General features: G+C 33.7%; 1 protein-coding gene across 5 annotated transcripts in view; it reads right to left on the bottom strand.

Annotated features, from left to right (window-relative positions):
* The window catches only part of CCDC91 (coiled-coil domain containing 91), a 414,466-nt gene that overhangs the window by 40,688 nt on the left and 349,566 nt on the right, over positions 1 to 24,212 (bottom strand). For all 5 annotated transcript variants that reach the window (XM_074225704.1, XM_074225703.1, XM_074225707.1 and 2 more), the window contains 3 exons: positions 23,231 to 23,323; positions 23,069 to 23,137; positions 9,515 to 9,691 (listed from right to left, as the gene is read on the bottom strand). In XM_074225704.1, coding sequence (XP_074081805.1) covers positions 9,515 to 9,691; positions 23,069 to 23,137; positions 23,231 to 23,323 — 339 coding nt within the window. The remainder of the gene's footprint in view (positions 1 to 9,514; positions 9,692 to 23,068; positions 23,138 to 23,230; positions 23,324 to 24,212) is intronic.

Below are 24,212 nucleotides of genomic sequence, written 5' to 3'. Positions count from 1 at the left end.
ACAGACCCAGAACAAATTGGAAACTGAATAACCCCATTTTAAAAAATGAATGGACCAAAAAACAAATTATAGAAAGAATTAACCATTTTATCATAGATAATGATAACAATGAAACAACATACCAAAACCTATGGGATTCATTCAAAGCAACTCTCAGGGGATATATTATAGCACTAACTGCTTATATGAATAAATTGGAGAAAGAGGAAATCAATGAACTAAACATGCAACTAAAAAAATTAGAGAAAGAACAAATCAAAAATCCCCGATTAAGTACCAAATTAGAAATTCTAAAAATTAAAGGAGAAATTAATAAAATTGAAAGCAAAAAAACTTGAATTAATAAATAAAACCAAAAGTTGGTATTATGAAAAAACCAATAAAATTGATAAACCTCTGGTCAATTTGATTAAAAAAAAGCAAGAAGAAAAGCAAATAGCTAGTATGATAAATGAAAAAGGTGAACTCACCACCAATGAGGAGGAAATTAAAGTAACAATTCAAAATTATTTTGCCCAACTCTATGACAATAAATATGATAATATAAGTGAAATGGATGAATATATACAAAAATATAAGTTGCCCAGGTTAAATGAGGTAGAGATTAAATACCTAAACAACCCTATCTCAGAAAAAGAAATTCAACAAGCCATTATTGAACTCCCTAAAACAAAATCTCCAGGGCCTGATGGATTCACAAGTGAAGTCTATCAAACATTTAAGGAACAATTGGTTCCAATACTATATAAACTCTTTGGAAAAATCAGGAAAGATGGAACTCAGCCTAACTCTTTCTGTGAAACCAATATGGTACTGTTACCTAAACCAGGAAGAGTTAAAACAGAGAAAGAAAATTATAGACCTATCTCCCTGATGAATATAGATGCAAAAATCCTAAATAAAATCTTGGCAAAACGATTACAAGTCATCACTAGGATAATATATTATGATCAAGTAGGATTTATTCCAGGAATGCAGAGTTGGTTCAATATTAGGAAAACTGTTAGTATACTTAATTATATCAACAAGAAACCTATCAGAAATCATATGATCATATCAATAGATGCTGAAAAAGCTTTTGACAAAATACAGCATCCATTCCTATTAAAAAAACACTAGAGAGTGTAGGAATAAATGGACTGTTCCTTAAAATAATTAGCAGTATCTATCTGAAGCCATCAACAAGCATTATACTCAATGGGGAGAGACTAGAGGCATTCCCAATAAGACCAGGGGTGAAACAAGGGTGTCCATTATCACCACTACTATTCAATATTGTATTAGAAATGTTAGCATTAGCAATTAGAGAAGAAAAAGAAATTAAAGGAATTAGAATTGGGAAGGAAGAGACAAAACTCTCACTGTTTGCAGATGACATGATGCTCTACCTAGAAAATCCCAAGAAATCATCTAAACTACTGGAAACAATTAGCAATTTTAGCAATGTTGCAGGTTATAAAATAAACCCTCATAAATCCTCAACTTTTCTATATATGTCTAAGCAAGAAACAAATATGTATGTCATGGAACACTACTGTTCTATTAGAAACCAGGAGGGATGGGATTTCAGGGAAACCTGGAGGGATTTGCATGAAGTCATGCTGAGTGAGATGAGCAGAACCAGAAAAACACTGTACACCCTAACAGCAACATGAGAGTGATGTTCAACCTTGAAGGACTTGCTCATTCTATCAGTGCAACAATCGGGAACAATTTTGGGCTGTCTGCAAAGGAGAGTACCATCTGTATCCAGATAAGGAGCTGTGGAGTTTGAACAAAGTGCAAGGACTATTCCCTTTAATTTAGAAAAAAAAACAACAGATAGCTTATTGTCTGATCTTGTTACCTCTTAGACTTCTCTTTAAGCATATGATTTCTCTCTAATCACACCCAATTTGGAACAAGGTACAACATGGAAACAAAGTAAAGACTGACAAAGTGCTTTCTGTGGGGGGGGGGGAAGCAGGATGGGGGAAAAATGTAAAACTCAAATAATATCTTTAATAAAAATAAATTTTAAAAAATATGATTTCTCTCTCATCACATTCAACTTTGATCAATGTATACCATGGAAACAATGTAAAGACTAACGGACTACATTTTGTGGATGTGGGGAGGGAAGCAATAGGAGAAAATTGTAAATAAAATCTTTCTTAAAAAAAGAGATGGAGTCTTAGTCAACAAGAATTAGAGACAATTATAAAAGATAAAACATAACTTTGATCATTTAAAAACTGAAAGACCTCTGCAACATCAATGCTAATTGGATAAGAAGAAAAGTGTCGTTGAATGGGAATAAAATATTTATATCAAAAAATGACTAACAGCCAATCCCCAAAAGATAACAAAGGACATAAGCAATCAATTTGTAAAAGAAGAACAACAAAATATTCATAAATAAATTAAATCATTAATATCAAGAGAACTGCAAATCAAAAAACCCTGAGGTTTGGAAAGAGCTACTTGATGAATTGATGAAAGATTCTTAAGTATCTACTTTGCATAAAACCATGCTTTGCCTATTGACCCTGTCTCTGGGGATGAATTACAAGGGATCTTTTGTTTCAACCTCCCTCCTTTATTAAACCTCAAATTAATTAAATAGCAATCCAAAAAAAGAAAACGTTACCCTATCTCATATTTGGTGGCTTCCTTTTGTTTCTTCACCTGAAATTGAGATGGAAGTCAGTCAAATTAAGAAGCATCTATTAAAAGGCAACTTAGGTTCTGAGGATGCAAAGACAAAAGCAAGGGGATCCTTGTTCACAAGGTGCTTATATTTTAATTGTATAAGGCCAAAACATTCATCATATATATACATATATATATATATATATATATATATATATATATATATATATATATCACATTGGTTTGCCATTTTTTTCTCAAACTCATTTTTCAGATGAGGAAAATGAGGCAAACAGGGTTAAAAGACTTGCCCAGGGTCACAAAACTATAAATGTCTGAGGAATTTGAAATCAGTAAGATAAGTCTTCTTGATTTGAGGTCTGGGGGCCCAAAATTATAACAAAGTATATACAAGGTAATTATAGAAGGGAAAACCCGAGTAGCTAAGAGATAAGAGGTTTCTTATAGTAGGCAATACTTTCAAGACTCTAAACCTTGAAGGAAAACAAATTCACAAAAGATGGAGATGGAACTGGGACAACATTCCAGGTAAGGCTACTGTAGAAAGGCATGAAGATTGGAGACTAAGGGGAATAAAGTTTATACCTAAGACTGGAAAGGTAGGAAAATGCTTGGTTGTGAAGAACCAAAAAATGCCAAACATTCTTTTAATTTAATTCTTAAGGTAATGGTAAGCACAGAAGTTTATTGAGGTGGGTATGAGTGTGATCCAAACCCTAAGCTTTAGGGAAATTTAGTGTGACATACTGTGGAAGATGGTTTTTTGTAAGTAGACAGGAGGCATGAAGACCAATTAGGAAGTTTTTCTTCTAGTCCAGGTAAGAATTTAAAGAGGTCTAAACTAATAAATTCTCATTTGAATAACTGAGTAGAGAACAGGGCCTATGTACAAAGATATTGTGGAGAAAGTAAAACGGTTTGAGTACTGATTAGATTATGTGGGGTGAATGAAGGTGAAAGGTCAAGAATAATACTAAGAATTCAAACCTTAAGGAATATGATAATAATAAGAGTGATATGTTATACTATAATAACATAATAATATAATAGTGACTATTAGTCACTTTATAGAAGTGGGATGAGCTTGGGAGAAAAGATAGTGACTTCTATTCTGGGCATGAATTTTAAAGTGTGTGTGTATGTACTTTTAATTTATCAATCTATTCACCTATAGGCAATGATTTCTTTGTGTTGTTTCACCAAATGTAATTTAAACTGGGCAGAATACCATAGATTCTAAGATTCTAAATATGAGGAAAAGAGAACATGTAGTTGCCTGGCAAAAGAAACAAAAAACAGAATTAGAATTGGAACTTAATAGTTACCTTTTATTCTTGCCCCTTTCCAATACAATTAAGACAGAGAAGCAATGTGGAGTAACAGATAGAGGACAAGTGTTTGAGGCAAGGATATTTAGGTTCAAGACATGCCTCTCACATATCTTAATTGTACAACACTGTGTAAATCTTTTAATTTCTTTGTATTCTCCCATCTTGTCCACCAAACTTTGTAGCACAATAAATTGCAGAGACAGTATTTCTCTGCATTGGTAGAAAAAAAATTCTTACTGGAAGCTCCCTACATAAGTGAAATCATTGGTCAGACTAAAAAAAGGACAATTCTAAATAATAAAAGTAGCGATACTTTCAATAGGAATCAGTCTCTTACTTAAGTCTTTATCATCTTGATTCCCATCTAGTATTCTTTGAAGTCTTCAAATACAAAATTTAAATTTGTCTAGTTTATAATTTAATATCACAGTCAAATGAGCAACACATCATCTAGAAAATCCTTAAAGTACGCCTATTTGTGTACCTGAATACCCTTTTTTAAGGTTTTTGCAAGGCACATGGGGTTAAGCAGCTTGCCCAAGACCATGCAGCTAGGTAATTATTAAGTGTCTGAGGCCAGATTTGAATTCAGGTACTCCTGACTCCAGGGCCCCACTGCGCCACCTAGCCACCCCACGAATACTCTTAATAGGTCAAATATGACTTGTGTGGTCTGAACTTTATAATGAATACCTTAATACCAGCAAAATTCCAGAAATCCAAAAGTTCTGAAATTATGCTTTAAGTTTGCATAGCAACTTTCAATTGGAACACAAGATTCCAATCCCATTTTTCAAATTCACAAGTTTTGGCATTACTTAAATCAGTGTTCCATTTAAATGTTGCAAAATCATTGGTTCTGACCTCAGACAGCATCTACGCACACACACACACACACACACAAACACATACACACAAACACACACACACAAACACACACACACACACACACAAATATAAAGGTCTTTTGAATACAAAAATCTCTTGTATAAATCCTAGTGTCCACCTGGATAGCACATGTTGGAAAATGGGAAACTCTGGCATACTCTATTAAAAAGAAACAAATAGTCATTTGGACTTAGCAATATCTTATATCCTCCTGAGTTTTGCAAAATATCTGACATCTTCTAGGTGAAGGAATCTACCAATCCATCTATGTCAAAGTTAGGGGCCTCAGCCATAATATCTCCAATATATAATCAATGTTTACATGAGATGTCCAAGGAGAATAGAGGGATTTTTTAATATTATCAAAACAAGGCACATCTGATATAAAAACTGACTTTTATTGTACCGCTACTCCTGAAAAAAACCATTAATTTATTAAAGATAAATTGGAGAAATTATGACATAAAGGAACTGATTTAAGGCCAAATGTGATCAGATGCTGTCATTAAATATTAAACTGAATGAACAAGAATAATGCTACTAAATTTCTATTTATATAATAGCTTCCAAATTAAAGTATTTTTAAAACTATGTACATACTTTACAATCTTCATGTAGAAATATAAGAATGTCAAGTATAATAAATCTTGAGGGATTTCATTTCTCTTTTATGACTGCCAACTGCCTAGACAAAGTTTAGTTGGAGCAACTATGTATTACCATCAAGCAATGACTACTAGAATTAGTCTATGATTCAGTCATGAATTTTTCAGAGAAACAATCCAGAAAAAGTACAAATAAATATAAAGATGTTATTTATTGAGCTTATAAAAGGAGTCTGTAACCATCAATTGCTAAGTACATGTGACTGTCTAGAAAGACTACCTAGTATCTTTCAGCTGCTATATAGACCACATGGGTTTGATTAATTTTCCTCAATCAGTGGCCTCAAGAAAGGAGAACTAATATTCTCTGTTTTCTTCTATTTCATAGAGGGAAAAGTGTTCATTTGGAGACTACAAACAATATCAAATGAGAGGAAAAATTTTTACTGATGAATTTTTACAGGAGGCAATAGACCTTGAATAGGCAATTCAGACAAGTTTAATGACTACAATGCACACATATTCATTTATACATTAGGTTTGTCAACAAACATAATCAGTTTTTACTACATACAGTTTACTGTACCAGGTGATCTAGATGATAAAACTAGGAAGTAAAAAACTTATTTTGCTTCACCATAAAAGGCATAATGAGGATTGAGGTGAGAAGGAAGGATACAATAGCAGCAAATTTTATCTTAACTTTAATAAAAAGTTTCAAACAATTAAAGGGGAGAGAATGGACTGTTTCAGAAATTTCATCATAACTGATGATAGGGTCTTCAAAATGAGGCTGGATAACTACTTATCAGGGATACTCAAATAGTTTAAAATTAACTTTATAGATCAAGAAATTGTTGCCTAGAGAAAATAAGTGTTGTTCTATGGATTAAGGATAGTAATGAGCAGAGCTAGAATTTGTACCAGGGCTTTCTGACTTCAGAATCTGGGTATTCTTTCTGCTATGCTTCAATGCCTTAATTGGTAGAATTGCATGACCTCTGAAATCCTTTCTAACTCTTTGAATCTATAATTAATGTGATAAAAACTAGAAAAGGAAAGTGAAGCTGGATGGTATAGAGCCCTGTATACCAGGATAAAGAGTTTTATTTGAGACACAGGCAGGTAATGGAGTAAAATAATTGAAACTATATGTAAGAAAGATCAATTTGGAAGAAGGGTTTGAAGGGTGGAAAGACCAACTGAAGAAATTAATGAATAGAATTCCCTACTGATGAAATCAATGATTAAAAACTTGTTAGTAAAAATTTCAGTTTAATTTTGCCTATAAAGAATCTTGAGATTAAAATTTTGAACTGAGGCAGGGAAATTAGTTAACATGTCCAAGGTCATATAGTTAGTATCACAGAAGAAATTGAACTGAAGTCCTCTGACTCCAAATCCAGTTCTTTTGCCACTTGTACCACAGAGCTATTTTTAATTATTAGTCATAGGAAGCAAAATTTTATTCAATTAGAGGTGTTTAACTCCAAGGTTAAACAAATTAAAGGGACTGTGGAACAAGTGAAAGGAGACTTTATCCAATCTTATTTCTTTTTCCCCTAGAAGACTTTGACCTTAGATATCATATCCATTTCCATAACTTAAACTATCACCTTATTGTGAAATGACTCCTATATCAGAATCTCTGGTGCCTATTTTTCCTGAGTTTTAGACTTGCATTTCAAATTTGCATCAGACATTTCCACTTGAATGTCCCAAATAATTCAAATGTAATAAATCTATCATTCCTCTAAACCTCTTTCTCCTATCTTCCCTACCTCTATTAATTTCATCACTTACCTACATTAACAAGGAGCAAGAAACTGAAAGAAAAATTTCATTTAAAGTAACTGCAGACAACATAAAATATTTGTGAGTCTACCTGCCAGGATAAATCCAGAAATTATATGAACACAATTACAAAACACTTTTCACATAAATTAAGTCAGGTCTAAACAATTTGAAAAAATTTTAATTGCTCTTGAGAAGATCAAGATGATTAAATAAAAATTACAATTCTATCAAAATTAAATTACATATCCAGTGCCATACCAACCTACTTAAAGAAAACAATACCATTATCTTATTATGTAGTTTTGCTATCTCTATTTATTTCTTCCTTAAGGATATGATTTCTCTCTCATCACATTCAATTTAGACCAATGTATACCATAGAAACAATGTAAAAATTATCAGACTGCCTTCTGTGGGGAGGTGAGGGGAGGGAAGCAAGATTAGAGAAAAAAATTGTAAAATTCAAAAATAAATAAAATCTTTCTTTTTATTAAAAAACAAAACCAGAGTTTACAGAGTTAGAAAAAATGGTAAAATTCCTCTGCAGCAACAATAATTTCAAGGATATCAAGGGATCCAAGTGTACCAGAACTCAAACTAAATTATAAAGTGGCAGTCTTCAAAACTGATACTGCATAAGAAATAGAGTGGTGGAACAGGGAAATAGATTAAGTATAAAAGAAACAATTGTAAATGTCTATAGATATCTACTGTTTGAAAAACCCAAAGACTCCAGCTTCTGGAATAAGAACTTAATCTTTGATTAAAAACTACTGGGAAAATGGGAAGATAGTATGGCAGAAACAAGGCACAGACCAATATGCAACATCCTAAAAGAACAAGGAAATAGATGCAGGATTTAGATATAAAGGTCCTATTAAAGAAATAAGAAAAAGGAATAGTTTATCTGTCAGATCTAAGGAGAGGGAAGGAGTTCATGATCAAAGAATAGATAGAAAACATTACAAAATACAAAAATGAAAAATTTTGACGACATTAAATTAAAAAGTTTCTGCACAAATAAAGTCGATCCAATCAAGATTATAAGGAATGCAGAAAGTTAGGAAACAATTTTCACAGCTAGTGTTTCTAATAAAGATATATATTCTAAAATATATAGAGAACTGAGTCAAATTTATAAGTATACAAATTATTTTCCAATTAATAAATGGTTAAAGAATATGAAAAGGCAATTTTTAGATAATGAAATTAAAGCTATCTACAGTCATATAAAATTATCTATATCATTAATGATTATAGGAATTAAAACTAAAACAACTCTGAGGTACCACCTCACATCTATCATATTGTCTAAGATGACAAAAAAGGGATAATGATCAGTGCTGGATGGACTTGGGAAAACTGGGGCACTAATGCATTGCTGGTGGAGTTATGAAAAGATTCAACCTTTCTAGAGAACAATTTGGAGCAAATTGCCCTTCATATATATCCTTTGATCCAGCAATACAACTATATCTCAAAGAGATCATAAAAAAAGGGAAAAAAGATCCATGTGTAGCAGCTCTTTTTATATAGGCAAAGATTTGGAAATTGAGGGGGTTCTATTGGGGAATGGATGAAGAAATTGTGGTATCTGTAACAAATTATGAGCAGGTGGATTTCAAAAAGCCTGGATAGACTTTCATGAACTGATGCTGAGTGAAGTAAGCAGAACCAGGAGAACATTAACAGCAACGTCGGATGATTATCAACTATGATGGACTTAACTCCACTCAGCAATTTAGGGATCAAGGACAATTCTAAAAAACTTGTGATGGAAAATTCCATACATATCCAGAAAACAAAACAAAAATGTGGAAAATGCAGCTCAAAACTACTATTTTCACTTTAAAAATTTTTCCCCCTCATGGTTTTTTACCCCCCCCCCTTTAGCTCTGATTCTTCTTTCACAACACGACTTACATGGAAATATGTTAAACATGAATGCACTTGTATAATCTATATCAGATTACTAGATGCTATGAGAAGGAGAGGAGGAAGGGAGGGAAGATAAGAGGAATGGAGAAAAATGTGGAACTCAAAATCTTACAAAAAGATGAATGCTGAAAACTATCTTTGCAAGTAATTGAAAAAATAAAATAAAATTTAAAACCAACATAGAGTAGATTAAAAGGGAAAAAAATAAACCAGAGAGAGGAAAAAACCCTTATAAGAATGTTCAGAAGGGGACTAAGGCAAATGTTAGTACTATGTTAAATTTTCATGAAGTTGTCAACTGACCTGACTTATTTTTCTTTGTTCTTGTAAAGCTTCTTGGATTGCCAGGGATACATTTTCTTGATCTTTATCATGCTCAATTTTCCATATTTCTCTCTCTTTAGCATGAACTTGTTCCAAGCTTTTTCTTTCTTCTTCTACTACTTTGAAAATAGTATCCTTCATTGTCTCTTTTTCAATCTTTGAAACAATAATGAAAGCAACAGTGTTAAAATCAATAATCAAAGAATTATTGAAGGTAGTTTTTGACTGAATGAGAACATTACCACATATTGACTTTTATTTATTCTTTTTAAAATTATTTATTTTCACATTACTACAATAATCTTGTGAAAGTAAACATAAACTCTCCCCCCCCCCAAAAAAAAGGAGAAAGAAAATGAAAGAAAAAAAGTGTACTTCATTCTGTCTCTGGGATGGATTGCATTCTTTATCATATGTCCATGAAAGAAGTTGCTTTGATATTTTTTCCCACAGTTGCTATTATTAAGTGTATTTCCCTCCATTCTATTCCTCCCTACTGCCATTTATTCTATGATCTCTGTCCTTTTACCCTGTCCCTCATCAGAAGTATGTTGTAGCTGACTACCCTCTTCCAGGATCTTCCCTCTCTTCTACTGTCTATACCCCCCCCCTCACCCCTGTCCTCTTTCTCCCATCCCTTTCCTCTCCTTTTTCTTCTAGAGTGAGATAGATTTCTACACCCTACTGAGTGTGTGTATGCTATTTCCTCTCTGAGCCATTTCTGATGAGAATGAAGTCTCACTCTTTTACCCTCACCTTCTCCTCTTCCACTTCATTACAAAACCTTTTTCTTGACTTTTATGTGAAATATCTTAGTCTACATCTCCTCCTTTCTCCCAGTAAATTCCTTTTTCACTCATTGACTCCATTTTTATATTATTCCATTATATTCATTTCCCTCCTGTGCCTTCTCTACCTCTTTCTAACTGCTCTTATAAATGAGAAGGTTCATATGCATTATCATTATCTTTTTCCCATGCAGGAATACACATGGTTCAACATCATCAAATCCCTCACAATTAGCTCTTCCCAACCATCTTCTCTATGCTTCACCTGAATCCTGTACTTGAATATCAAATTTTCTGTTCAGCTCTAATCATTTCAACAGGACAGTTTGAAAGTTCCCAGTTTTATTTAAAGTCCATCTTTTCCCCTGAAAGAGGATGTTTAATTTTGCTGTATGGTTGATTTTTGGTTGTAATCCAAGCTCTTTGCCTTTGGGAATATCATAATCCAAGTGTTTCGAACCCTTAATATAGATGCTACCAAATCCTGTATAATGCTGACTGTAGTGCCACGGCAATCAAATTGTTTCTTTCTGGCTGCTTGTAGTATTTTCTCTTTGACTTGGAAGTTCTGGAATTTTGCTATAATATTCTTGGGAGTTTTTTTAGGGTGGAGGGGATCTTTATCAGGAGGTGATTGGTGAACTGCTTCAATTTCTATTTTACCATCTATTTCTAGGCTCTCACGGCAATTTTGGTGGATTATTTTTAGAAAAAATGAAGTCTAGGCTCTTTTCCTGTGCTGACATTCAGGTAGCCCAATAATTTTTAAATTATCTTGTCTGGATATGTTTTCCAGGTCAGTTGCTTTTTCAATGAGATAGTTCATATTTTCTTCCAGATTTTGATTATTTTGGTATTTGTTTGATTGTTTCTTGATTTCTCACAAAGTCATCAGCTTCAAGGAAAAGTTGAAGGAGTTACAGGAAGACATAGACAGCAAAACTCTCCTAGTGAGAGACCTCAAACTTCTGCTCCCAGATTTAGATAAATCTAATCATAAAATAAACAAGAAGGAAGTTAAAGAGGTAAACAGATTTTTAGAAAACCTAAATATGATAGACTTATGGAGGAAACTGAATGGGGATAGAAAGGAATATCCTTTTTTCTGCAGTACATAGCACGTACACAAAAAATTGACCATGTACTAGGGCATAAAAACCTAATTACCAGTTGCAGAAAGGCAGAAATAGTGAATTCATTTTTCTCAGATCATAATGTAATAAAAATCATATGCAATATTGGTCCAGGGAGATACAGACCCAAAACTAATTGGAAACTCAATAACTTCAATTTAAAGAATGAGTGAATCAAGCAAAAAATTATGGAAAGAATTAATTATTTCATCCTAGATAAAGACAATAATGAAGCAAAATACCAAAACTTATGGGATTCACTCAAGGCAGCTGTCAGGGGATATACTACATCTTTAAATGCTTACATGGAATAAATTAGAGAAAGAGGAAATCAATGAATTAAATATGCAACTAAAATAATTAGAGAACGAACAAATTAAAAAGCCCCCAATTAAATACCAAATTAGAAATTCTAAAAATTAAAGGAGAAATTAATAAAATTGAAAGCAATAAAACCATTGAACTAATGAATAAAACCAGGGGTTGTTTTTATGAAAAAATGAATAAAATTGATAAATCTATGATCAATTTAATTAAAAAATGAAGAAAACCAAATTGTTACTATCATAAATGAAAAAGGTGAATTCACCATGAATGAGGATGAAATTAAAGAAATAATTCAAAATTATTTTGCCCAGCTCTATGCCAATATATTGATAATCTAAGAGAAATGGATATATATTTACAAAAATATAAGTTGCCCAGGTTAAATGAAGAGGAAATTAAATACCTAAATAACCCTATCTCAGAAAAAGAAATTCAACAAGTCACTATTGAACTCTCTAAGAAAAAAATCTCCAGGGCCAGATGGATTCACAAGTGAATTCTATCAAACATTTAATGAACAATTGGTTCCAATTCTTTATAAACTCTTTGGAAAAATAGGTGAAGACAGAACTCTGCCTAACTCTTTCTATGACACCAATATGGTGCTTATACCTAAAGCAAGAAGAGTTAAAATAGAGAAAGAAAATTATAGACCTACCTCCCTGATGAATATAGATGCAAAAATTTTAAATAAAATCTGAGCAAAACGATTACAAGTAATCATTAGGATAATACATTATGACTAAGTAGGATTTATCCCAGGAATGTAGGGTTCAATATTAGGAAATGTAGGTTTAATATTAGGAAAACTGTTAGTATAATTAATTCTATCAATAACAAACCTTTTAAAAATTGTATGGTTATATCAATAGATGCTGAAAAAGTTTTTGACAAAATACAGCACCCATTTCTACTAAAAACACTAAAGAGTATGGGGAAAAATGGTTTGTTCCTTAGAATAATAAGCAATATCTATCTGAAACCATCAACAAGCATTATATGCAATGGGGACAGCCTAGAGGCATTCCCAACAAGTTAAGGAGTGAAACAAGGGTGCCCATTATTACTACTACTATTCAATATTTTATTAGAAATGTTAGCTTCAGCAATAAGAGAAGAAAAAGAAATTGGAGGAATTAGAATTGGGAAGGAAGAGACAAAACTCTCACTCTTTGCAGATGACATGATGGCATACCTAGAGAATCCCAAGAATTCATCTAAAAAACTATTAGAAATAATTAGCAACTTTAGCAAAGTTGTAGGATATAAAATAAACAAACTCTCATAAATCCTCAACATTTCTATACATGACTAGCAAAATGCCGCAGCAAGAGCTAGAAAGAGAAATCCCATTCAAAGTAATCTCAGACAATATAAAATACCTGGGAATCTACCTGCCAAGGCAGACTCAATGCCTTTTTTGAAAACAATTACAAACCACTTCTCACACAAGTAAAATAGTATTTGTTTTCTTAGTCTGTGGTATCACCCTTCATGTCCTATACCCATTTTTTGACATTATTTTGGTGTAGAATGTGAAATGTGGGTCTATGCCTAGTTTTTGTGATACTATTTTCCAGTTTTCCCAGTAATTTTTGTCAAATAGTGAGTTCTTATCCCTGAAGCTAATACATGTGGATTTGTCAAACAGGAGATTACTATAATTATTTACTACTGTTTCTTTTGTAGTTTCCCTAATCCACTGGCCCATTACTCTATTTCTTAACCAGTACCAGGTAATTTGGATGACCAGTACTTTAAAATATAGATTTAGATCTGGTAGGCCACTTTCCTTTCCAATTTTTCCATCAATTCCCTTGATATTCTTGACCTTTTGTTGTTCCAGATGAATTTTGTTATTATTTTTTCTAGCTTGGTAAAAGAGTTATTTTGTAGTTTGCTTGGGATGGCATTGAATAAGTAATTTAACTTAGGTAGAATTGTCACTTTTGTTATATTAGCCCAACCCAACCATGAGTAATTGACATTTTCCAATTGTTCAGAATGACTTTGTGTGAAAAGCATTTTGTATTTGCATTCATATAGTTTTTGGGTAGATTTCCAAGTATTTTATGTTGTCTACAGTTACTTTAAATAGACTTTCTCTTCCTGTCTCTTGCTGCTGCATATTGTTGGCATTGTATAGAAATATTGATGTTTTATGTGGGTTCATTTTACATCCTGCTACTTTGCTGATGTTAATTGTTTCAAGGAGTTTTTTAGCTGATTTTACAGGGTGTTTAAGTATATCATCATATTGTCTGCAAAGAGTGAAAGTTTTGCCTCCTCATTGTCAATTCTGATTCCTTCAATTTCTTTTTCTTCTATCACTGGTAAAGCTAACATTACTAATACAATACTGAATAATAGTAGTGAGACTGAAGATCTTTATTTCACCATTCTCTTACTGGAAATGCTCCTAGTTTAGCTCAATTTCATGTTGATGGTTTTAGAAAGATATTGCTTATTATTTTAAGAAAAAAACTCCATTTATTTGTATAATATCTAGTGTTTTTACTAGGAATGGATGTTATATTTTGCCACATGTTCTTTCAGCCTCTACTGATATAATCATATGATTTCTGTTAATTTTGTTATTGATATGGTCACATGTTGATTGTTTTCCTAATATTGAAACATCCCTGCCTACCTGATATAAATTCTATCTGATAATGGTGATTTATACTAAAAATTTATATTAAAATACTGATGTAATTTCTTTGCTAAAATTTTATTTAAATTTTTTGCATCAATATTCATTGAGGAGATGTCTGTTTTGTCTCTTCCTGGGTAAGGTATCAGCACCATACTGGAGTCAGAAAAGGAATTTGACAGAATGACCTCTTTTCCTGTATCTTTTTAGATATAGCTATTTATTACTGTTTTCTGAACCTAACCTATTTCACTAGTCAACCACTCTATTACTTCTTTTAAAATTTTTTTCTGGTTATATACAAAAACAAGGTTCAACATTCACTTTTAAATCACTGAGTTCTGAATTCTCTCCCTTGCTCCCACATTAATCCCTTTCATTAAGAAAAGACTTTATTTGATATAAGCTAAAAATATGTGGTCATGAAAAACATTATCATAATTGTCATGTTGTAAAAGTAAACATAACTCCTCCTAAAAATGTACCCTTGATATAAACCAAAAAAATATATACTTCAATCTGTATTTAGAATACCATCAACTGTCTTAGTGATGCAGAGTATTCTTTATCCTAACCCTACAGAATTTTCTTGGGACACAGCTTTGCTGAAAAGAGAGAAGTCATTCACAACTGATCGCCCTACAACAAATATACAATAGTACATTTCCCATTGCATGTGCTCATACACAATTTTTACTGAGAGAATCCTGTCATCATTTCTTATAACAGAATTACATTACATCTTAATCTAATACAACAATTTGTTCAGCAATTCCCCAACTGATTCTTCTTTTATTTTTAAAAATAATTTATAAATAATAGGATTTAATTGTTCTTTACATGTTTGGTAGAATTCACTTGTAAATCCAACTGAGGCTGGAGATTTTTTACTAGGGAATTTATTGATGACTTAGTTTCTTTTTCTGAGTTGGGGTTATTTTAAGTGTTTTATTTCCTCTCCTGTTAATCTAAATAGCTTACATTTTAAAAATATTCATCTATTTCACTTATTTATTTATTTGTTTGTTTGTTTGTTTGTTTGTATACAGTTGGGCAGAATAACTTTGAATCATCACTTTAATTTCCTCCTTATTGGTGGTGAGTTAATCCTTTTCATTTTTTATACTGGTAATTTGGTTTTCTTCTTTCTTTTTTAAAATTAGATTTAAAAAAGTTTATTTTATTTGTTTTTATTTCATAAAATCAACTCGACTGTTTAATGCTTTTCTTATTTTCAATTTTATTAATTTCATCTTTGATTTTCATTATTTCTAATTTGGCATTTAATTGGAGATTTTTATTTCGTTCTTTTTCTAGCTTCCTTAGTTGCATGTCCATATCATTGATCTCTTCTTTCTCTATTTTATTCATATGAGCATTTAGAGATTTGTTGTTTGATCCACTCAATTCTCTACAATTAGATTATTTAGTCTCCAATCAATTTTTGGTTTATCTTTCCCTTGCCTTTTGTTACACATAATTTTTATTGCATCATGATCTGAAAAGGATGCATTTAATATTTTTGCATTTCTGTATTTCATTGTGAGGCTTTTCGACATGTTATACAGAACATAAGGTGTCGTGTACTGTAAAGACAAAGGTAAATTCCTTTCTATTCCCATTCAATTTTCTCTAGAGGTCTCTCTATGTAAATTTCCTAAAATTCTATTCGCCTTCTTCACATCAGGATTGTTACCCCTGATTTTTTTTTACTTAATTTGCACTGTAATATATATGTGCACCAGCCTTTTAACTTTACCCTGTGTGTATCTTTCTACTTCAAATGTGATTCTTGTAAATCACATATTCTATTTTCTGCTTCCATTTTATGGAAGTGTTCATCCCATTCATATTAACAGTTAACATTACTAACTCTATATTTCTTTCCATGCTATCTTCCCTGCTTATACTTTTCTCTTTTCTTTCCCTTGATTCCTCCTCACTAATGTCCCTTTCCACTTATCTTTTCCATATAATTTAAACTTCAATTTTATCAGTCCCTTCTTCCCCTTTCTTTTCCTTCCCCCCTCTTCCCACCCGCTTCCCTTTGATAGGATGTATTTTTAAACTGAATTTGGAATATATGTAATTCCCATTTTTGACCAATTCTGTTGAGAGTAAATACTCTGTGTTCGCATCCTTCTGACTTTCCCTTCTTTCCTTTACAACATATTTCCTGTGCCTCTTCATGTGCCGTAATTTCTCCTCTAATGACTAGCCTTCTCCTACTTGAATCCTTATTTTCATGTCTTTATTGTTTTAATCCTATCTTGTAACCCACAACCTCTCTGGTGAAATATATTCTTTTTATCTCTCCTGGTAGAAGTACAATTGTCAAGAGTTGACTGATTGATTTATAAGCACCATTGCTTTATAGTCACTTCATACCCACGTCTCTGTTCCAGTACATTCCACAGTCTTTCTTCCAGTATACTCCCATCTTATTTCAATAGAAATATTTGTCTCAAGTTATAAATATCATCAAATTTTAATCAATTTATTCCATAGCCTATTTTCCAGGGCCCTCTACAGATGTAAAATCATCATGAGCTAAAGTATCAAGTAAAGCAAAATCATGTCATGATCTATTTATGTCCAAAATCCCTAAGGAAATTCTCTCCCTCTATTCCTATACAATCCTTGTCAACTAAAGTATCAAGTATTTCAAAATCACATCATGATTTATTTAGGTACAGACCCTAAATGTACAGTCCATCCCACTGTCCCAATAGAAATACAACCCTCATAAGTAATATTGCTTCATGATCCATTTATACCCAGACCCTCCAACTATATTCAACCCTCGTTAGCTGAAGTATTGGTTAAAGGTTCAAAACTATCATAGTCATCCTATACCTAGGCCCTCTCTCTAAGTATTTTTCTTTTATCTAGTCTAAGAAAAATACAATTCTCAAGAGTTATCTTCCCTTGTAGGCATGTATATAATTTATCATTACTGACAAGTATTTTTTTCTCCTCTCCTTTTAGCTTTATTTTAAGGAACTCTAAAGTCTTGTTTTTGAAGATAAAAATTTCTGTTCATTTCTGTTTTTTTTTATCAGAAAATTTTGAAAGATCCCTATTTTATTGAAAAATCTGTCTTTTCCCCTGAAAAGAAATGTTAAAATTTGCAAGGTAGCTGACTATTGGTTGTAATTGAAAGTCCTTTGTCCTCCAGAATATCATATTCCTGGTCTACTGAGGTTGAGATGTTGAAGCTGATAAATCCTGTGTAATTCTGATTGTTGTTCCTTGATATTTAAATTGCTTCCTTTTGGCTGTTAGCAGTATTTTTTCCTTTACTTGACAATTCTGAAATTTGGCTACAGTATTCCTTGAAGTTTTTATACTGGGATCTCCTTCTGGAGGTTCTTTTAAGAACTTTTTTCCCTTCTTATTCTAGGATATTAGGGCAATTTTCCCATGATAATTTCCTGAAAGGTATTTTAGAGGCTCTTATTTTGATCAAGGCAGACCAATAATTTTTTAAATTATCTCTCCTGGATCTATTTTCCAGCTTGTTTGGCTTTTCTAAAAACCAGCTTGGTTAGTGTTTTTCTTCTATTTTTTCAGCTTTTTCGTTTTGTTTGATGGAATCTTGGTATCTCAGAGTTATTAGTTTCCATTTTGTGCAATTCTAATTTATAAGGTTTTATTTCCCTCAGTTAGTTTTTGTGTTTCCCTTTACAATTGGTTAATTTTGCTTTTAAATGAGTTGTTTTCCTTTGCCAGTTAGTCAGTTTTACTTTTTGGATAGGATTCATTCCTTTTCAAATTGGTCAATTTTGTTTTTTTGATGATTACGTTCTTTTTCCAGATGGCTAAAAGTGTTGATTTCTTCAGTCAATTTTTCTTTTTTCTTTAATTTTAAATTTTTTTTTTCTTTTTCTGCAAGTTAAATGGGATTTGATTTTACTTAAGGATTTTTTAAAAAAAATTTACACATTACTCAAATAGTCTTGTTTAAGAATAAACATAATACTACATCCTCCCACAAAAATATAAAACCTCATGAGAAATAAAGTAAAAGAAAGAAAAAAATGTGTTTCAGTCTGTGTTCTGATACCATCAAAACTGTCTCGGGTAGATCACTTTATCATAAGACTTTCATAGCAGTCATTTCCATATTTTTCCAACAGTTGCTGCTGCTGATTGTAATTCCCTCCATCCATTCCTCCCTGCTACCATTTATATTATGTTTTCTCTCTCTATTCACTCTGTCCCTCTTCAAAAATGTTCTGTTGGGCAGCCAAGTGGCACAGTGGACAGAGCATTGGCTCTGGGGCCAGAAGGCCCCAAGTCTTCATCCCACCCCAGAGACCCAACAATAACCTGGTCCCATGGCCTGGACAGACCACCCAATTCCAGCACCTTGCACAAAGTAAAAAAGAAAATGTGTTATATCTGACTATCCTCTCCTATGATCTACCCTCTCCTCTATCACCCACATCCTCCTTCCCCTCCCTCCAGTCCCTTACCTTACCATCTCCTTTTCTTCTAGATGTCTATACCCTATTGAAGGTATATGGTGGTTCCTCTCTGAGACATTTCCAATGAGAATGAAGGCTGCCTCATTCCACCTTGCATTCACCCCTTCCATATCATTGCAAAAGCTATATGAAATATATTTTATATGAAATATCTTAGGCTATTCTAACTCTCTTTTCTCTTACTTCCAGTACATTTTCCTTTCACCCACTGACCCCATTTTTACCATATATCTTCAAATTAAGGTCTCTCCTGTGCCTCATCTATAAAAGCTCCTTCTACCTATTCTATTAAATTAGAAAGTTTATATGAATATTATCAGTATCATCTTTCCATGCAGGAATACACACAGTTCATCATCAAGTCCCTCATAATTTACCCTTCTCATTCACTCTATTTATGTTTCAGCTGAGTCATGTACTTCAAGATCAAACTTTTTGTTCAGCTCTGGTCGTTTCAAAAGGAACATTTGAAATTTCTCTATTTCATTGAGAATCCATCTTTTCCCCTGGAAGAGGATGTTCAGTTTTTCTGGGTAGTTGATTCTCAGTTGCATTCCAAGCTCTTTTTGCCTTCTGGAATATTATATCCCAAGCCCCATGAGCCCTTAATGTAGACCCTGCTAAGTCCTGTGTGACCCTGGCTGCAGATCCATGATATTTGAATTGTGTCCTTCTGGCTGCTTGTAATATTTTCTCTTTGACTTGGGAGTTCTGGAACTTGGCTATAATATTCCTGGGGGTTGTTTTTTGGGTATCTCTTTCTGAGGGAGATCAGTGGATTATCTCAATTTCTATTTTACCCTCTGCTTCTAGGATATCAGGGCAATTTTCCTGTAGAATTTTTTTTTAAATGAGGTCAAGGCTCTTTTCTTGATCGTGACTTTCAGGTAGCCCAACAATTTTATAATTATTTTTCCAGATCAGCTGTTTTTTTTTCAATGAGATGTTTCACATTTTCTTTTAATTTTTAATTCTTTTGGTGTTGTACTATTGTGTCTTGATTTATTGCAATATAATCAGCTTCCTTTAGCTCCATTCTACATCTGAAGGATCTGTTTTCCTCAGAGAGCTTTCTTATCCTCTTTTCCATCTAGCCAATTTTGCTTTTAAAGAATTCTTCTCTTCAATAACTTTTTGAATTGTTTTATCCATTTGACCTAAGCTGGTTTTTACCATGTTATTTTCTTCTGCATTTTTTTAATCTCCTTGACTATGTGCTGACTTCGTTTTTATTTTTTTCCTGCATCTCTCTCATTTCATTTCCCAATTTTTTTTCTATCTCCCTTACTTGCTTTTCAAACTCTTCTTTTAATTCTGTCATAGCCTGAGCCCAACTTCTATATTTCTTGGAGTCTTTAGATGCATAAACTTTGGACTTTCTCATCTTCAGATTGAGTATTTTGGTACTCCATGGCATCAAAGTGTGCCTTTGTCTATGATCAGGTTCCTTTTATTCTGTTTACTCATTCCCCTAGCCTGTGCCTGGTTTTGGGGTGCTTCCTGAGCTTTTGAGTATTATTGGGATATCCCCCTCAAAGGACCTTAGTGTGTGAGTCTCTGACTGCTCTCCTGGTCTATGAATGACAACAAGCTCACCCCTCTGCCATAGGGCTGTGAGGGGATTCCCAGCTCTATGGGGAGGCCTAGACTGCAACCAGGATCTGAATGTGGTCAAAGCCCCAGAGTCCTGTTCCAGGGACAGAGGATAGCCCTTGGCAATCTCCCTCTACTCTCTTACCTTCAGTGGGCTGAGCACGCAGGGTGCAGCTGCCTGGAGGCTCCCTGCTGGATAGCTCCATGGGCCTGCTTCTGTCTTCTGGGATCTGGGCTGCACCGAGTACCACAGCTGGGCTGGGAGGGACCTAGACTGACCTGGGCTTCGTGCTTGCTCTGGCAGAAGTCTTCCTGCTCATCTTCCAAATTGTACTTGGTGCTCCCTGGTGTGCAGCTCAGGAAATTGCTTCTGCTGCAGGGAGCTGGAACTTCCAGGCACCCTGGGGCTATTCCCAGGAGACTGAAGGTCCTTTGCTCTGATGTGGTGCTGTCCCTCCAACCTTCAGTTTTCCCACTTTTTCCAAGGTTACCTTGGCCTGGATAATTGTCTCACTGGATCTTTCTGTGAGTTCTCTCTCTTGAAAATTTAGTTAGTCAAAATTTTAAGGTTTCTGAAATATTTCAAGTGCTAAGAGATACTCTTCTCCTGCTGGCATCTTGGCTCTGCTCTCCCAGTCAATTTTTCTTAACTTTTCTGCTTATCTTACATTTCTTTTTCCCCCATTTTTCTTCTTAACTTCTTTTCTTTTTAAAAATCCTTTTTGAGCTCTTCCAAGTTCTTTTTGGATTTGAGACTAATTCACGAATTCCTTTGAGGCTGCACATGCTGGCACTTTGTCTTTGCTTTCCTCTTCTGAGAAGAATTTTTCATCTCGATCAGAATAGTAGCTTTCTATGGTTAGCACTCTTTTTGGGTCTTTTTGGCTCAGTTTGATAGTTAAATTCTGTTACTGGGGTACAGGGAGTACAAACCCAAGCTTTTTGTGTTGGGCTGGGATCTGTTCCCTAGCTAATCGCTTGCCAAGTTATTGCCTGTGCAGCCCACGTGTTGCTTAATGCAAAGATTTGTTTCCTCCTTTATGCTAAGGCTTTCCCTATGCAGTAGTTTGTTCCCGATCCACTCCTCTCTGTTGTCCCAACATCCAAGGAGTGCAGACTTTGTCTTCTGATATGGAGCTGGGACCCTCACTGCTGGCCTGCTGCCAGGCTGTCTTACTGAGCCAGGACCTGAACTGCGCTATGACTATGAACCTTTCCCTGGGTTTCCCACTCTCCCATCTACTTCCCCTTTCTTGCAGAAGAGATAGCTCTTTACTTAAGATCCTCCATGATCTATTGAGTTGAGTTTCATGTTTTTTTTCTTTTTTATGGTGGGATTAATAATTTTAATAATTGTGTAGAGGCTTCATTTAAAGTTATTCTGTGAAAAGTTCTGGGAGCTTCTTAGCTTCATGGCTCCATCTTGGCTCCACCCTGGAAGTATGTAAACTATTTCTTGACTTTTAACTCTATGTTAAAGTAAGGTTCTTCTCCCAGATTTGAGGGAGTACTGTACCAAGCTTCAGGATTTCTTATACATTTGTTTTCAGAGGTCATTCTGCAGACCTGCATGTATTCAGTTTTTCCAAGTAAGTAGGATGTAGAGAGAGGTATGTTTCCCATTCTTCTGAATTATGCACTGGGCTGTGAGATATCACAAGTATTCTTTCCCCTCTGGAACATGGACCAAGATCCTCTTTCCCTTGCTGTGGCAATCTCTGATATGATACTGCCCCTCCTTGCCCTGGGACTGAGACCCAGATGCATGTATTGCCAATAGAACAGAGCTCTGCCCCTAGCTCACAAAAGGACCCCTATAATCTTCTTTTTCCAAATTGCCTGACCCCTTTATTGACTGTGATCTCTGAGTTTCACAAACCACCAATGCCGTCACTAATTTAGTCACTCCCAAGACATGCTTCTGGTTTACTGGGGCCTGGTCTGTACCAATGCAGCCTGTGCTGGAATGGGTTCACTATCATCCAAGAATAATAGAGCTTCCCTAGAGACCCTCCAAGCTGTCTTGTGCTGGAAAATTACATCACTTTGTCCTACGTGGGCTCTGTTACTTCAAAATAAGGCATTAACTAGGCAAGTCTCTGCCTTGTCGGCACCTGGGGAGCTGCTGAACTACTCATTGGCCTTTCATTTAGGCAATTCAACTGAATCTATCTAATTCTTAGAATCCTTATTTCCCCCTTCAGCTTTATTCCAAGTACCACATTGCATTTAAAGTTTTTATTTGTAGCTTAGTGGTTAGGATACTTTCTCTTCTCAACTTATCTCAAGTTTACTTTTCTGTTTACATGATATTTACCTTAATAGAGAGTCCTTGAGGTAAAGGATATTAAAAAAAGAATTGAATTTTAGACATTTAAATTTGTTGAATTAAAAGTAAGTAAGAAATGGGGGGGGGGCTCTTTCATCCTAGCATGAAGTTATAAGAAAAGAGTCTATAAAATTAGCCAATTCACTTTTCTTAAACATCACTCACTTTTAAAGACTAAATTATGTTATAATATTATTCAAATCGTTATATATGATAGTACCTTTGCTGCAGTTGCTAATGCATCTCTACTTCTTTGCACTTCTTCTGCCAAACACTTTTCCAATATTTCCTGTAAAGCATAAAATAGTTCAATAGATATTAGATCTACTATCTGAGGAAATGAGGCCTATTTTTTCCAAACAGATAGTACTTAGAATCTTACCTTCTGATCTTGAGATTGTTGAGTCAAAGCTTCTTTTAGTTTTTCTGTAAGTTGTTCTTTCTCTGCATCAAGCATATCCAGAAGTCTCTGATGCTTTAAAGAAAGATAATTACATTACTATTTAAAAATATGAAGCAAGTAATCCAAAAGAAATGAGGAGAGCTGCTGAACGCCAAGTGCCAAGAAATAGCACAAGATATAGCATATAGTAGCTATTTAATGAATGTTTCTAACTTTAATGAAACTGCTAGGTGGTGAAGTAGATATTTCTGAAGTCAGGAGGACACTGGAATTCAAATCTGGTTTCTGACATTACTAGATGTGTGACTGAGTCCAGTGAATTAAATCTGTTTGCCTTGGTTTCTTCGTATAGGAATAGGAGATAAAAATTGTTCCTACCTCCTAGGGCTGCTGAGCAATCAAATGCAATAATAACTACAAACAACTTACAATAGCAAGCATGACAACCACACAGTAAGTACAATATAAATGCTAAATATTATTATTGTTGATAACATATAGGCATTATAAATTGAAATGTAGCTATTATGAATTGATGGTTTATCTAAATATAAATTTAACAGTCAACCTCTTCCAGAAAACATACCACAATTACCATATCATATGCCTTTCCTCAAGTACTTCAAGGCATATGTCTTAGTTTTTCATCAAACTAAAGAATATGATATGACATTCCCTGAAAAAGAACAACTCTAAATTATAGTATATACATATTTATGTTTTATTATTAATAAATTTGAAAATTACTTTGTAATCACATAAACCATTTATCTCCCAAGAGAATCAAAATGGGGATGATAACAGGATTTTAAGAACACATTTGGGGATAAGAGAATAGTTTACCTAGATTTGTAATGCTATTGCATTCACATTGTATTTCACCAGCAGGTTAAATTACATTCTGTTAAGGCTGGGATGGAAAAATAATATTGGTTCTTAAAATAATAATAATATACATTTA

The sequence above is a fragment of the Macrotis lagotis genome, chromosome 2 (genome assembly GCF_037893015.1).
Source record: "Macrotis lagotis isolate mMagLag1 chromosome 2, bilby.v1.9.chrom.fasta, whole genome shotgun sequence".
Lineage (NCBI taxonomy): Eukaryota > Metazoa > Chordata > Mammalia > Peramelemorphia > Peramelidae > Macrotis > Macrotis lagotis.
This window is presented reverse-complemented; position numbering and strand designations above follow the sequence as displayed.